Source organism: Sminthopsis crassicaudata, chromosome 2, assembly GCF_048593235.1.
Source record: "Sminthopsis crassicaudata isolate SCR6 chromosome 2, ASM4859323v1, whole genome shotgun sequence".
NCBI classification, from domain to species: Eukaryota; Metazoa; Chordata; class Mammalia; order Dasyuromorphia; family Dasyuridae; genus Sminthopsis; species Sminthopsis crassicaudata.
In genome coordinates, this window is record NC_133618.1 from 390,385,761 (window position 1) to 390,403,169 (window position 17,409).

Below are 17,409 nucleotides of genomic sequence, written 5' to 3' on the forward strand. Positions count from 1 at the left end.
TTTTCCCATGACATTGTTATTTATTATAGTGAAATGCATAGAATTTTTTAAAAGTAGCCTTTTATTAAATTGCTGAAAAATTTGTGAAAAAATGAAATCTGAAGGTAAACTAAATGAGTGAAAGAAATAATTCCATACTTAATGTTTATGTTTAACGATTTAACTTTGTGTTCTCCCTTAAACTGGAAGGCAACTTTACAAAGTGATGAATAAAGGGAGTTGGGCTTAAAAGGCAGAAAAATCAGGATTCATCTGCTGCCTCAGACATATTCTACTTTTGTTCCCCTAGAGAAGGTATTATCTTTGTCTGGATTTCAGGATCATAACTTACCTTGTGTCAAATAATATCCTGGTATAGAGAAGAAAAAAAGCAAACAAGGCTTTGCTCTTAAGGAGCTTACAGAAGGGGAAACAACACATTTATTTATTTAGATTTTATTTTAATAGTATTTTATTTCTCCAATTACATTTAAAGATAGTTTACACCTTTCGTTTTTGTAAGATTTTGAGTTCCAATTTTTTTTTCTCCCTCACTTCTTTGCTTACCTCCCTCCTCCCCACACCAAGAAGCAGTCTGGTATAGGTTATATATGTACATTTATTTTTAGCATATTCATATGAATCATGTTGGGAAAAAAAATGAGAAAAAAAGAGAAAAACCACAAGAGAGGGGGAAAAAAGCATACTTCAACCCTCATTAGCTCCATAATTTTCTTTTGGAATTACCTTGAATCACTTCATTGTTGAGAAGAGCCAAATCCATCACAGTTGACTGTCACATAATCATGTTGTTACTGTGAACAATGTTCTCTTGGTTCTGCTCATTTCACACACCATCAGTTCATATAAGTCTTTCCAGACTTTTCTGAAATCATTTTGCTGATCATTTCTTATAGAACAATTATATTCCATTTCGTTCATATACTGTAACTTAATCAACCATTCCCCAATTGATGGGCATCCACTCAATTTCTAGTTCCTTGCCACAACAAAAAGATTTGCTACAAACATTTTTGTACACGGGGGTCCGTCTTCTTTGGATTTCTTTGGGATACAAACCCACTAGTGGCAGTGCTGGAACAAAGTGTATGCACAGTTTTATAACCCTTTATTTATTTAAGTTAGTACATCTAAGACATATACGAAATAGATGGAAAGGCCATCTTTGAAGAGGTCAGTAGCAATTGAGAAGGATTGTGAAGGCTCCATCTAGCAGATGAGGTTTGAATTGTCTCAAGTTCAGAGCTAGGGGGACTTGAAAGGCTATCTCATCTATACAGATGAGGAAACTGAAGCCCGTAGAGGTTGGGACTTGTCTGGAATCATGTGGATGACATAGGAATCCAGATCCTTCGATTGTTCTTTTCACTGTAGTGTTCTTCTGTGGTAATCTCATTGCTCCCCATCTCAAGTCTCTTCCCTCTCCATCCTACATAATTGGATTTGTAGCTCTGACTTTTGTCACTCTTGTATTCAGTAATTCCTCTGTTTGGCAGTTGAGGACTCATAATTTGCCTTTACCCTCCTTTTTAGTCTCATTATATATTATTTTTACCTTTCCCACAGTTGAGCCAAACTCAACTTCTTATTGTTCCTCACACATATCCCCTCTCCCTACTTCTGACTGAAGTTTGGCTGTCTTCTATATCTGTAATGCATACCTAACTCACTTTTTTTAAAAAAAAATTTTAATAGTTTTTATTTACCAGATATATGCATGGATAATTTTACAACATTGACAATTGCCAGACCTTTTGTTCTAATTTTTCCTCTCCTTCTCCCCCCCCCCCAAGACACAGGTTGACCAATACATGTTAAATATGTTAAAGTATAAATTAAATACAATATATGTATACATGTCCAGACAGTTGTTTTGCTGTACAAAAAGAATCAGACTTTGAAATAGTGTACAATTAGCCTGTGAAGGAAATAAAAAATGCAGGCAGACAAAATTAGAGGGATTGGGAATTCTATGTAGTGGTTCGTAATCATCTAGAGTTCTTTCGCTGAGTGTAGCTGGTTCAGTTCATTACTGCTCTATTGGAACTGATTTGGTTCATCTCATTGTTGAAAATGGCTACATCCATCAGAATTGATCATCATACAGTATTGTTGTTGAAGTATACAATGATCTCCAATCATTTCACTCAGCATCACTAACTCACCTTTTTTTAGAATCCTTTGTTTTTTCAAAACTTTGCTTAGGTCCTACCTATTATGTGAAGCTTCTTCTTCTTCTTTTTTTTTAATCCCTCCCCCCAAAAAAAAAAAAAACTTTTACCTTATATTTATTATCTACATACTTATTAATGTAAATGTCATCTCTTTGAAATGCGTGGGTAAGAGAAAATGCAGGACAACCAAAATAATGTAAATTTAAGAGCATTTATTGCTAGCTGGCCAGTGACTGAGCCCCACCAGAACAGGGGAGTCAGCCCTGAGTAGTTTTGGGGACCTATATTTATAGAAGAAAACCACAGGAATGCTCTAAAACATTTGTCACACTAAAAATTCCATTCCCAGACAGGTTGCAAAGGTTAACAAGGAGACAGTATTTCTTTAAGTTTTATGCTTGTGAAGTAATCAAAGTCTTTGGTGATAGATAAGGTTTAAGGTGGTACATCTGGGAGCCATGTGTGCCTGCAATTGGAAACAGAAAATACCACCTGCGTTAGGGAGGGAAAAGTTGGTAACATAGTCCTCACTACAGGCAGAATTCAAACAAAGATAATATTCTCACGGTCTCAGGAGTAAGGGACAGGGGTTGGTGTCCTTCCATTTCATCTTTGCCTTCCCCTTCCCTCCTTAAGATAAGCTTTCTTGAGGCTGTTTCATTTTTCTCATGGGTTCCCCATCATCTAATACATAATCTGGCACATGAAGGACATAGAATCATAAATTTAGACCTAGAAGGACATATAACCCCCAGAAGGGACATTTTTGGGGTTAAATCCAACACTTTCATTTTATAGATGAGGTAATTGAGGCTTAGTGAGATTAAGAACTTGTTCAGGGCCATACAACCAATAAATGAGATTGGAGTCCAAATCCAGTGTTCTTTCCAGTATACTATACTGTTTTTGATGAAATTATAGGTCTTTACTAGATTTTTTTTCCCACTTCACAAATATTCTTCTTACGGGAACACATTGTAATTTAGGCAGATTACATTTTTTAAAAACTTGCCCTTACAGTTTTGCAAACTAGGAAGTAATTCTTGAACATAGATGTCTCTTAGTGCAAAGCTTCTTAAACTGTGGGTTACAACTTGTATGGGGTTGAATAACAGTGGGGGTTACAAAATTATGCTTTATTATCAGTAAATGTTTGATTTATACATCTGGTTTTCATACCTATATAGCTGGGGTCACATAAAAATTTCTTGGGTGAAAAGGGGGCCACAAGTAGGAAAAGTTTAAGAATCCCTGTAGTGTAGAAGATGACATAATTAAAAGGTTATATTAGTGAAGACTGAATTTTGTCCTTTCCATTTTTATTCAAGTTTTATTTTACAATTTTTTACTTTTTATAATGACAGTAAGAGTAATATATAGGTAAGATTAAAGCACTCATAAAATAGAGACTATGAGCTTTTCATAACTTACTATAGTAAATAAAAAGTTTACAAATGATTTACAGTCTGTTGGCTTTTTTATTTTTCTTTTCTTGTTTACATATTTTAGTATGTATATTTTTCATTGGAAGTTAAAATTTGTTATCTTTTTAAAATCTTTTAAAGAGTTTTTTTTCTGAACCATGTCTTCTAAAAACCCAAGTTTTCTTTTTTCTGAAAAGAAATTAAAGGGGGGAAAGGATATCACATGCCATTTCAGGTGGAAAATATTGGCCTACTATCATCATGGCATAGCTAGTCTATGTGAAAAAGTGATGATTCATTCTTTCTACCACATAAATCCTCATTTTTTTTTAATGAACACTTAGATTTTGGTGATGAATTCAGAGCATCTTTGTGCTAATGCAAGGAAAATTTTGTTTCATTTGCACTTAGTGGAAATTAGCTTATTAAGATTGTTTTAAATATAATTTAATATTTCTATGTACTAAAATAGAGAAAATAACTCTAGATTGTTAACTTTGTAAAAATATGGCTTATTTTTTAGGTCTTTTTGTCTCTTTCACCTGTCAACGAAAAAGACCCAATAACTTTTTTTTCCCCCTTTCCTTTCAAAATTGTTTTCCTTGACCTTTAATTTTAATTTTTGTGCATTAAGACTGTGTGTTATTGTGAAGAAAACGACAAATATTCTTGTTGTTCAGATTAGTGGGTTCTGTTGACTTAGAGGATATTTAATGTAAAATCACCTACAACTTTTCATAATTATATACTTTTCATTTAGCAGGTGAAGTATCTGGAAATTATTTAAAATTTCAAGAGTAACAACTTAATTGTGTTTGAAAGTTCAGACTTTTTAGGAATTCTAATGAGATCATAATTGTAATTATTAGAAAGAGTTGAAAGTTTACCTTGGTCAATTCTGTTCATGGTTTCTGTCAGAATTTCCCAATTTTTTAACCTATTTAATATTATCCATTCTTCATCGAAGAATAACCCTTGCTTTTGGTAGATTGTTGTTCCTTTCCTCAATCCTACCTTTTTAAAAGTTCAGTTAATTACTTGGATAAAATATTGAGGTGTACAGTTTTAAAATGGGACTGATCTCATCGATTATTCTTTCCTATGGTGTATATTGCAATCCATACATGATTTTTTATCCTGTGTAACACTTATCTATGTCTCCTTCATATAAAGGATCTACCTAACAGGCTGAAAGTTTCCTTTAAGTCTTTTAAAATTAAGAGGAACTAGTGTAATGTATAGACTTTATTATGGCTTACTTTTGAAAGGTTACTAATCTGACTCCTTTTAAAAGTCACACATTTCTTGGTTAACAAAATCTTTTACTTCAGATTATTTGGTAATATGCTACAGTCATACAGTCACCACATATCTCACCATTGCTCCTTGAGTTTTGAGTCTTTGGAAATAATTTTGCTGAATAACTTATAGTCTCATAGCAGAATAGATGGTATTTCCTGGTTAGAATCCAATTCACTCACTTTCTTTGATAGAATTCAGGGCCCAGTCAATATTGCCTTTGAGAATCTTTGAGTGAATGCTGTATGTCATGATGAAAATATGGAATGGAGGCAGCTAGGTAGCGCAGTAGATAGACCAACTGTTCTTAAGTCAGGAGGACCTGAGTTCAAATCTGGTCTCAGACACTTAATACTGCCCAGCTATGTGACCCTGGGCAAGTCACTTAACCCCAATTGCCTCAGGAAAAATAAAAAAGAAACTTATGGAATAGGATTTTTGTGGAGGATAGCAAAGTAGTGGAAAAAGAACTTTAACTGAGATCATTTGATTCCACATTTAAAACTCTTTCCACAAAACCACTTTGTCTATCTAAGGAGTAAAAGAGTTTGAAGAAGAAATATTTTAAAAGATGATTGTTTTAGTTGCTTTGAAAAAGCCTCTTCCTCCCCACACACAATACCTATTTAAAACTAGTGGAAGCAACAGTGAAGTGGGTAAAGCTCCTGCAATTGTGAGTGGAGCATTAGTCATTTTTTTATTTACAGCTACAGGTTATGCAGAATGTAACATTTCATGTGTTGCCCAGTAAGCCCACAAGTTGTTTCAGCAAGTAATGAGACTAATTTCATTTAATTTAAATTCATTGCTAAGGTACAGAATGTTGACTGCCTTATCTCCAATGTTGTAGAATGAGGTTTCAATACTTGTTTTTAAAAAATTTAAAGATGATTTTGCTACATATTCTGCTTTTCAGAGAAATTCACTGATTAAATATGTGGTCTTTTAGAAATGAACTGTGTAGGCCCATTGGGAAAATTTGCTTATATTCAAGTTGAACAATTAGGGGGAAAGTTTGTCATAGTTAATAAATACCCCCCAAAAAAGGATAATGTGTTAATTTTGGTGCAGTTGTGTATAATTAATTCAAAAATCATGTTTGCCCTAGTTAACTAGAGAATCATTATGGTATAGTGTATAGTAGAGTCCTGGACTTGAAGCCAGGAAAAGTATTTTCTGGTTTTATGACCCTATTCTTTGTGGACCTCAGTGAAAAAGCAGACTGGACTTGATATCCAAGATTTCTTCTGGTTCTCAATCTATGATCTTATAAATAGTGGCATTTCTAAAGTGTTACCTTTAATAGGCACTTTATTGCAGTAACTGGTTTGCAATCCCTAAAAATAATAATATCTTACTATTATATTAAAAAAGTAAAAAGTTGAAAGGTAATCTTTTAGTAATTTTGGAGATGGAGTAGTAACTTAGAAAACATCCCTAAAAATTGTTAAGTTTTGGGCAAAAAATTGAAGACATTAGAGGTACAGGTATTATTTTCATGGTATCTGTATATAATCTCTACCAAGCTAGATACAATAGAGAAAGAATATCAGTAGAGAATTGGCTTTAATTTACAAGAGACAAAATCTCATGTAGGTTAATGAAAGCTTTGGTCTTGACATGCTGAACCTGACGAATACAACATTCAAAAAAGAAATAAACAATAAAACTCAAGACCTCAAATGTCTGTTCTTTTATTTACAAGGTATGAATACAGGCAAGGTAAACTAGCTTTCATGAAGTGAACTACTTTTCTGAAACTAAACTGAACGTGAGGGGACTTATTGAAATAGTACTCTGGAAGGGTACATTTTGCTCAGATAGAATAGGATATTTATAATGGGTGATTGAGTAGCATTGTATATTATTTCACATAAGTATGAAGCATAGTGAAGATTATTTGGATTGATTATAATAGTAATAATAACATTTATATAATACTTCAAAGAAAAATTTTTTTCAAATCCAGTAACTTTTCTACTTCACAAAATCCTTGGTTTTGAAGAACTGTTGAATTCAGGACTGAACTTTATTGATTTAATTTTTCTACTTTTAAAAACTTAAAAATTTGATGACTTTTAAAATCATTGTATTTAATATACCTAGTTATATTTCTTATAGCAGATAATAAAACTTAATTTTCTTATGTCCTGAAAAAATTAATCACTTTAAGCAAAGGAGTAGATTATTCAAGCAAAATTGCCTTATATCTCTAAAAATTATAAATTACTCTGAGCATCAAAATCCTCCTCTGAAGTTAAATATTTTTATGTCACAATTTTTTTTCAAAAGCAAATAGAAATATTTCCTATCTAGCAAAAATTATAGGTTATTATAGTTAATTTTACTTTACAACCAATGTCCATGACTCCAATTACTTTAGATTTAAAATGGGAGAGAAATGAGAAAGGGCTTTGTAAATTCAATGTATAATGCTTGACATATAATGTTGGGTTTTATTTCTAAATAAGTTACATACAATAGATCTAGTGTTCTTAATGTTGTCTTTCTTATTAGTAGTGCTTACTAGTGTAGCACAGGACTGGAAACTTAAAGGATTGCTAATCAGATGACAAGTAGGTGAATTATGGTATGTGAATGTAATGGGTAGAATATTATCATACCAAAGAAATGACAAAAGGGATGAATTTATAGAATCTTAGAAAGATGTATATGAACCAGTGTAGAATAGTGAGCAATGTAGAAGAGTTTATACAGTATTATGTTAATACATTATACAATGTATTTTTAAAAAATTGGGTCAAAGTGGTGATCAATCATAATTCTGAAAGACTAGTGATGCAGTATCCTTTCCATCTCCTGACATAGTTATGGACTAAAGATTTAAAAAGAGAAATACATTTTTATATTTGGCAGATATAAAAGTTAGTTTTTCTTGACTATACTTCCCCCCCCCCCAACTATGCTTATTTGTTACAAAGGAGATTAATGACAACCAAAAGAAGGAGAAAAAAGAGGTGTTGAAGCAGTTTTTTAGAATGCAAAAAAATAGAAGGAAGTTCAGAGGATGAAAAGATATAGCTTTGAAACTAGTTACTGAATTCATTATGTTAAAAAATACAAGCAGTATGGAATAGTGATACAATTTAAAATAGTTATTTTTGGCTTTTTTTCTTTCTGTATATGGAAATGTTCATTTTGTTAGTGTCTGTCAAAGTAATAAATTATTTTAAAAGAAGAGATGATGCTAAGCTAAAATAGAGTAGTTGAACATGAAATTTGACTTATGAAAATATGAACTAAGTAAGCTATTCAAATAATTTTCCAGCAGAAATTGTTAACTATGATACTAACATTTCAAAGTTAAAGAAAATAATGATTGTTACCTGTTTCTTTTCAAGTGGTTTTCCCATTGCTTTGTTACTAAATCTGTACAGTTGAGATAGTAACATTTCACATTCAGCATCTTGCAAAAGTGTCCAAAAAAACAAACAAACAAGTAAATCATGTTTTAAAGCTCTTGTAGAACTTAACATTGAGTCACATTTTATAGCTACAAAGCAGCAGTATTTCATGTTGGGGTTTTTGCTTGTTAGTCTGCCCAAATCTAGTTTAAAATTCTCATGTATGTATTGCAAATTGTCATGCTTCATACATTAGTTCACATGTTAAAATATAGTACTAATTCTTACAAAAATGAATATTGAAAACTGTCTTTACTTGTATTTGGAAAAATAAAATACTATTGAGAAAAAAATAATATACTACAATTCAAATATATTGCCACCAATATGAAGCAGTAGGATCAGCAGAGAAAATCTTTTGAGTCATTCAGTGCAAAGTTATATATGCTTGCCATGAATGCCTAAGGATGATGAGATTAAAAACATGTATAAACTTAACCTAAGCTAAATCACTCTTAGAAAAATAAGCCAGAGCAATTTATTGCAAGAACAACTTCATCATTTTTACTCAGAGTTGAATAGAATGGCAATGTGAAGTGTGTGACTAAAGAATCCTGGACTTGGAATCAAAAAAACATAGTTTAAATTCTATGTGAAAATGCATGCTGTGTATTCTAGGCATTTAACTTCCCTGAGCCTTAGATTTCTTATCTGTAAAGTATCAAGATTTAAGCTTGATGCTTTTTAGGGTCCTTTCTATCTTCCAAGCTGTGATCCCATGATCTGTGGATACTGAATTGATAGCCAATTGATATAATCTTTATCTATAAAATTGTTTGCAAAATCTTTTTTTTTTGGGGGGGGTAGATCTTGTTTTTTTTTTTTAATTTTATAATTATACATTTTTTGACAGTATATATGGTTTGCAAAATCTTAAAGATAAGAGTAATTAAAAATTTATGTATACATAATATTTCATAATAAATAGGGGGTAGCAGTAGAGAGAAAAACTATTTTAAAGAAATTTGTTGAAACTACTGTCCTCCTGAGACAAGCTCCAAGAGACAAGCTATTAAGAATGAAACTAGAAAAAATATAAGATGGAAAAGGATCTATAAAGTTTTTTTATAAGTTCTTTTTATTTACTATTCAGGACAATGAAACTACTATATTTGCACTCTATAAAGGAAAATACTAATTAGATATATATTGCTGAATAACATATAATTCCACAGTGCTAGGTTTTAGGAATTAAGTTTTTGAGCTATGACTGTGATGCTTGATTAGATAAATCTATGTGAAACTTGAATACACTAAAAGAAAACAGTTTAATTTCCTAAATTTATTTCTCAGAACTTTTTATCCTTGCACTTAATCCTACATTCTTCCACTTTCCTACTTCATTTCACTCCCTTTATAGACAGAACTCTTTGAGAAAAACTGTGGTCACATTTATCTTTTATTTTCCTAACCTTAGTATTGTACCTTGTACATAGTACATTTAATAAATATTTGTTGAATTTGGATAAAGTGGAGGTACTAATATCACTATAGTGAGATTGTTGTACTTCCTATCGAAATGAGCATTGTATTATATTTTCAAAAAGAAGACAATGAGTTTTTTGAGGAGATGGAAATATCTATTCTTAGAAATCTCATTTTTTCAGTTGAGATGATCATATATTTGTTTTAAAGATTATTAGGAAACTTCTGTCTTCTGTAATTAGTGGCATGGAATGTAAAATTATTTGTATTCTGTGGACTTCAGTAGTTTCTAGGAAAATTATTATGAAGCTATATTATGCAAAGTCACTGTTTTCTTTTATGTCTTCATAAAATAAAAATAATGAAGACTAGAGAACCTGGCTTACTGGATCAAGCATGTCAGTATAAGGATAAAGAGGTCTGTAAATTAGGGATTCTAGTCTCATCTTTGACATGTAGTGGTATATGACCCTGGACAAGTCACTTAACTTAGAAAGCAGTTTGCAGAACAGTGACCTCTGCGTTCATCAAGGGAGTTCATTTAAAGGGGAACTCCCAACTTTCATTGAAATCATAGGTGTGAATTCTCCAAAATGATAGTAAAGTTGGGATTAAATATTTGATCCTCAAAAATAATTTTGCTTTTACATAGAGTTAAACATATTTCATGGCCTTACATTGCCTTCTTAACACCAGCCAATTCATAAATCAATAGTGTTGGAGAAAAGGAAAACTGAATGGCTCAATGTAGCCTATTGGAAAAGCTAAAAACTAATTTTTCTTATTCTAAGATGTCACTACTCTCATCCATCAACAATTGAACAACATAATTGTGCTTTGAAATATGTGCTAAAAAGTTGTAGGAGCAGTGTACTGTATTGGGTAGATATCTGGCCTTGATTGGGCTCCAGTTCAGGAATATCTGGCTTCCATTAATGATAATAACAACAATAACATTTATATAGTGCTTGCTATGTCACAGTTATTGTGTAAGATGCTTTACAATGAATATCTCTTTAGATTCTCACAAGATATGGATATTATTGTCTCACAGGGAAATACGTGTTATTATTTTCATTTTATAGATGAAGAAACTGAGGCAAGGAGAGATTAAATGATTTGTTCAGGCTCACATATAGTAAATGTCTGAAGCTGGATTTGAGCTAAGGAATTTCTGATTTACAGCCCAGTGTTTTATAGCCCCCATGTGCTCTGGATAAGGCATCTGATTTCCTAGTAACCTAGATAATTTATCCAGATTGTGAATGCAGAATAGTAAAAAATTTACATTGGTAGAAGGGACTTCTTCACCAGAATTTCCTAGTGAAATCATAAGTTCTGAACAAAACAAAAATGAAAATAATTGAATATTTTGAATAATTTAGTCTCATTGTCAAGTGTCTGCTATGAAGCTAAATCATTGGTCAAACCTAGCAGAATGTGTAAGCTATTTGACATTATTAAAATGTTGAAAATTATAAATATGAAAAAATTGATCCGATGAACTTGAATTGGGAAATAGCCAAGCAGAATGGTTTGCATATTGTTTTATTTTCCTTAATTGATAGCCTCTCCAGTAAGAGTGAACCATTCATTTAGTAAACATTTAAGCACATACATCCATGTCACTATATCAGAAAACTTTGAATTATTGTGAATTTGTTAAAATAAAATTTGTTTTCAGTTGCAGAATGAGGAAGAGTCTGGAGAGCCTGAGCGAGTTGCTAGTGATGCTCCTCCCCCATACAGCAGCATCTCTGCAGAGAGTGCAAGTAAGTGGAAAAGGACTGAACTGCCTCATTCTTTTTACTCCCCAGGGAAATTTCTTTTTCTAATATATCATCACAAATGATTGCCTTGTTATCTTTTTATTTTATTATTATTATTATTTTTTTTTTAAACTGATCTGGAATTAGGGGAAAGGAAAATGTTTGAATAGTGCTTTTTGGGCTAGCCTCATTAAATTTTTATTTGTTTAGGAGAGGCAGAGCAAAACTGAGGCTATTTGAAAATGAACCAGAGGGCTAGAGGGCTTTGGTTTTTTTCCTTTGGTAAGGAGTACTGGTAAAAATTTTCAGTTGGTTAATAAACAACCGGATTCTTATTTTAAAGAGTAAGAATCTTTATCTAGAGAGTCTTTAGAAGATAAATTGTTATGGCCAATCTGTTTCTGAGTAGGTTAAAATTTAGTCCTTTAAATATCAGCAAGAGTACCAACGTTAAAAATTTAACTATTTTGGCAGGAAAAATTTCCAAAATATAGAGTGAACATATGTTAACCTTTTCTTGATAAGTTAGAGTCTTGGTTATGAATGTAAGTTAATAGCTTATGCTGTAATATGGTGGTGCCCTCAATCACTTTTGAAGTATGAGGGACTTTTTTATAGTCTCAGATTATTTTGCTTTTTGAGTGCTTTGGCCTCTAGTAGGCAGACTTTGAGATGGTTGGCTAGTTAAACAGGGATTATATTTTTGAATTTTGAGCAGTGCCAATTGTATCTGATAAATATTGTTGGGATAATTGCAATAGAGTTTAAGGTAGTATGAAGTATTATTGAATTATTATTAAATAAGGTAGTATTAAGTATTGTTTAGGTGTGTTAAAAATGGATTCCATGTCTTTTGGAATTGGAAGCAGATTTTCTAATGGCTCTTTATTTCTATAACTCCTTTCTTTTTCAGATCTCAGAATCTTAGTTCATCATTAAGACATCAAGCAATATTTGGTTATTGATTTGGCATTTTCTTTTAGGTAGTGGTATGGCTTTTTGTAGGGAAAACCTGTAGCTAAATTTCATTGAGCTTGGCATAGCTTTTTTTGGGGGAGGGGGTAACCTAGGCAATTGAGGTTAAATGAGTTGCCCAGGGTCACACAGCTAGTAAGTATTAAGTGTTTGAGCCCAGATATGGATTCAGGTCCGCCTTTCTTCAGGGCCTGTTCTCTCTCCACTGCGCCATCTAGCTGCATCTTGGAGTAGCTATTTAAACATTATATTTAAAACATCTTAAATTGTACATTTTAAACATGTTCATAGCACTATCTATAGAAATAGGATAATTTAGAAATATAAATTATAAGTTTATTTTAAGCATATCTTCTTATGAATTATGTTTTCAGTAGAAAAGAATAATAGTATATAGAAAAACATACAGATAGTTTTTAAAATGTCAGTACAATAATGTAAGAGCCAAGCTGCATAGATCTTGAAACTGTATAACTTATCTAACTTCAGTAAACATGAAAAAAAAATTTTAAGTAGGAAAATATAATCTTGTTGAATTGTAGGCTATTTTTAGTTCCCACAGGAATTGTAGGAATTTAATTAATTAAGCATGAATGTGGGGAGACATTAAAAATTTTTTTTAATGTTTTTTCTTTGAGCCTTTGACAATAAGGGGCAGTGATCATGAAGTTTCTCATTTTAAAAAGAGAAAAGAAAGATAATTGGTTTTATTCTGAATTCTGGACCCTAGTTATCAACTTTTTATTATATATAGTTCTTCAATTGTATTAGACCTGTCAGCTTGTAATATAAGTTAGGGACCTCAGAGATCATTTATTCCAGATACTTCCTTTTTCAGATAATAACACTGAAGCCTACAAAACTTAATTGGCTTTTATGGGTTCTTAGTAGTAATAAAGATGAGATTTGAGTTCAAGTCTTGTGGTTCTTAAATCATATTAATATGTTTCCTTATCTCTGTGATGGTGACAGTACTAATCTCCATGCAAATGGTGTTGGATTTGGAGTCCAAAGATATACTTTCAAATCAGGGTTCTGTCATTTACTGCCTGTGTGACCTTAGTTAAGCTTCTTAACCTCTTTAAGTGCCTCAATTTCAATGTCTGTAAAATGAGAGAGTTGGATTAGATGACTTCAGAAGTCTCTTTATCTCTAAATCTTTTATCCAATAATGACTCCTCATAATAATGTGCAAAATGCATATATTTAAAAGTTAGAACTTTATTATGATATGAATGTTACCATTTATTTAAAAGATCGGTTATTTCTTTTTTTAATAGTATTTTATTTTTCCAAATACATGCAAAGATAGTTTTCAGCATTCACCTTTGCAAAAACCTTGTGTTCCAAATTTTTTTCCCTCCTTCCCCCAAGACAGCAAACAATCCTCTTCTAAACATATTTCCATATTCGTTGTGCTGCGCAAAATAAATCAGATCAAAAGGGAAAAAACCACGAGAAAGAAAAAAAAACAAGCAAACAAACAACAACAACAACAAAAAGGTGAAAATACTATGCTTTGCTCCACATTCAGTCTCCATAGTTCTCTTTCTGGATGCAGATGGCACTTTCCATCCCAAGTCTTTTGGAATTGCCTTGAATCACCTCATTGTTGAAAAGAGCCTAATCCATCACAGTTGATCATCACATAATCATGTTGTTACTGTGTACAGTGTTCTCTTGGTTCTGCTCACTTCACTCAACATCAGTTCATGTAAGTCTTTCCAGGATTTTCTGAAATCAGCCTGCGCATCATTTCTTGTAGAACAATAATATTCCATTACATTCATATACCATAACTTATTCAGCCATTCCCTAACTGATGGGCATCCACTCAATTTCTAGTTCCTTGCCACTACAAAAATTTTTGTACATGTGGGTTCTTTCCCCTCTTTTGTGATCTCTTTGGGATATAAGCCCAGTAGAGACATTGCTGGATCAAAGGGTATGCACAGTTTGATAGCCCTTTGGGCACAGTTCCAAATTGCTCTCCAGAATGGTTGGATCATTTCCCAACTCCACCAACAATGCATTAGTGTTCTAGGTTTCCCACATTCCCTCCAACATTTATCATTATCTTTTCCTGTCATCTTAGCCAATCTGAGAGGTGTGAAATGGTACCTCAGAGTTGTCTTAATTTGCATTTACCTAGTTAATAGTGAAAATTATTATTTCTTAATTATAATGGAAGGGAAACCATAATCTTCTAAACCATTTTCTTTTTTTCTTTGGTATGTGGTATTACTTTTATGCATCAGGTTAGCTTATTGAATATTTTTTTCTTTAAATCAGTTTTAAAAATAGCTTGCCTTTTGAAAATATACAAGAATTGATAATAGAAGGAGCTGTCCTAAAACCATGACAGGGCAAAGATGGTCTTAGATTCAAAATTTACTTTTGATAATCTACATAGAAATCATTTAAAAATCATACCCATTGAAAGAATGCATGGCATAAGCAATAATAAGTTATTTTAAGCTCCTTCTATGCATGTGATTTTTTTTTTTTTTAACCTTTCTCTACAGCATATTTTGACTACAAAGATGAATCTGGATTTCCCAAGCCCCCTTCTTACAATGTGGCTACCACATTGCCTACTTATGACGAAGCAGAAAGGACCAAGGCTGAAGCTACCATCCCCTTGGTTCCTGGGAGAGTAAGTATTGGACATGACATAATAAGTGTTATGTAGAACTTATATTTGTTTAATTATTTATTAGATATAAGCAAAGTGATTATTGGAAATACCAGTGATTTTGAAAGATTATATCCTTTAAAAATAGACTTTTATCTCTTGTTATTAATAGTGAAGTAAAGAAAAAAATGGAAGAATCAACATGGGAAAATTTGTTTCTGGATAGAAATTTCATCATGAAGGAAGAAGTGGTGAGGGGGGCTAGAAATAATGGAAATCTTTGGAGGATGATTAGTGATTATTTTGTGATAGGAAAGGAAAGAAAACCTGAACATAGTTTTGATATGCACCTTTGATTTTGAGATAACATATTTCGAAATACGCAAAAGAAAGATAGAATCTGAAGTAGAAAATTATTCAGGAGTACTAAGTCCAGGAAGGATGTGGAAGATGCTCAATGATGAAATTTGGAAGATTCAAAGGGAAACAGTTTCAATGATGAGGAAAAATGGGATGTTTTTGAAGAAGACTTATTTTAGCATACAGGATACTTTCCAACTAATCTAGATTTAAAATACACACACACACACACACACACACACACACACACACACACACACACATATATACATACACACACACAAAAGAATGCAATGTCCAGGAAAAAAAATGAATATAGTAGATAAAAGCCCAGGTAATAGAATGAATGTTAAAATGTGACACAGTCTTATAAAAATAGTTTCAGACACTTTTAACTCTTCCTAGCTGTGTGACCCTAGGCAACTTAACCCCAAGTGCCTCAGCAAAATAAATAAATAAAAATAAAAAATAGTGTCAGAGATGCTTAATCTCAGAATGAGCCAAAGCCAGTAAAGAAAGCTAAAACAACTAAAAGTTGTTATCATTGTCATCATCTTCATCATTATTGCCTTCGTCTTCCTCCTTTTCCTTTTTCTCTCCCTCGATGGAAAAATATCTATTTTAGATCTATTTTAGAAATTAGACATTTTGGAAAAATATCTAATTTAGATATCTAAATATGTTAAACAATGTCTAATAATACAATAAGATGGAGTCAGAACTTATTGGATTACTGTAACTAAAGTTTAGCTGTTCAGTATCACTAGAGTAATATGTTTCCTGCAGAGGACACCAGGGATCCTGTTTGGTCCTATACTGTTTAACATTTTTGTCATTAAATAAAATTTGTTTTATTTAATTAGGTAATTTTTTAGATGGTACCAAATATTGATAACGGAGTCAGAAACCAAAAGAATTTTGGTGAATAAGGACATTGGGCCTAGTAAGAGAAATGCATGAGGGATTGTTAAAATCTTATGCTTGGGTACCAAAAAAAAGATAGATATATATATATATATCAACCTTAGAAGTTTTAAATAAAAGGAAGCATGGAAAAAAAAAAAACCAAAACTGAAGATTTTAATAGATTACAAGCTCAATATGAGTCAAATGTTATATGGCAGCCAAAAAAAATTAATGGAAGTTTAAATTGCATTAAAAGGGCATAATTTCCAGAAAGGGAGAGGTGATAATCCCACAGTATTTTGCTTTTATTAGAGCTTACTTGAAGTATTGTTTTAGTTTTTAGTACCACATTTTAAGAAGGACATTGATCGCTTAAAGAGTATTCCAGAGGAAAGCACAGGGATAAAAGGCCTCAATGCTGTCATATGGGAATCTGTTGAAGAAACTGAATATTTAGCCTAGAAAAGAAAAGACCAAAAGTGGGAAAGGAAGAGAAGACAGACAGGCATGATCATTGTCTTCAAGTATTTGAAGGATTGTCATGTGGCAGAGGGATTCGATTTATTTCCTTTAGCTTCAGTGGTCCAAACTAGGATCAGTGATAGTCCTGCAAAGTGTGAAAGCTGTAAAAAGACAAATTTAAGTTTGATGTCAGTTAGAGCTATTTAAAAATGGAATGGGCTGCTTAAGTAAGGTTCCTTTCTTGGAGGTCTTTAAGCAAAGGCTAAATAACTTCTTGGTGGTAGGTAAGTTACTAATGGAGACTTATTATTATATGGATTGGATTCAGCAGCCATTGAGTTTCCTTCCAACTCAATTTTTTTTTTTTTTTTTTTTTTTTTTTTTTGCTGGGGCAGTTGGGATTAAGTGGCTTGCTCAGGGTCACACTGCTAATAAGTGTTAAGTGTCGGAGGCCAGATTTGAACTCAGATCCTCCCGACTTAAGAGCTAGCACTCTATCCACTGTACCCCTAACTCTCAAATTCTAAGATTCTGTGAAGCTGTTAAGGCTATTAT

The 17,409-nt window shown here is 32.2% G+C and overlaps 1 protein-coding gene across 4 annotated transcripts in view; it reads left to right on the plus strand.

The window, feature by feature from the left end:
- The window catches only part of NDFIP1 (Nedd4 family interacting protein 1), a 51,588-nt gene that overhangs the window by 12,074 nt on the left and 22,105 nt on the right, over positions 1–17,409 (plus strand). For 2 of the 4 annotated variants that reach the window (XM_074291690.1, XM_074291691.1), the window contains exons 2-4: positions 11,432–11,519; positions 13,866–13,994; positions 15,017–15,147. In XM_074291690.1, the coding sequence (XP_074147791.1) occupies positions 11,432–11,519; positions 13,866–13,994; positions 15,017–15,147 (348 nt within the window). The remainder of the gene's footprint in view (positions 1–11,431; positions 11,520–13,865; positions 13,995–15,016; positions 15,148–17,409) is intronic. The other 2 variants (XM_074291692.1, XM_074291693.1) reach the window with 1 other exon arrangement.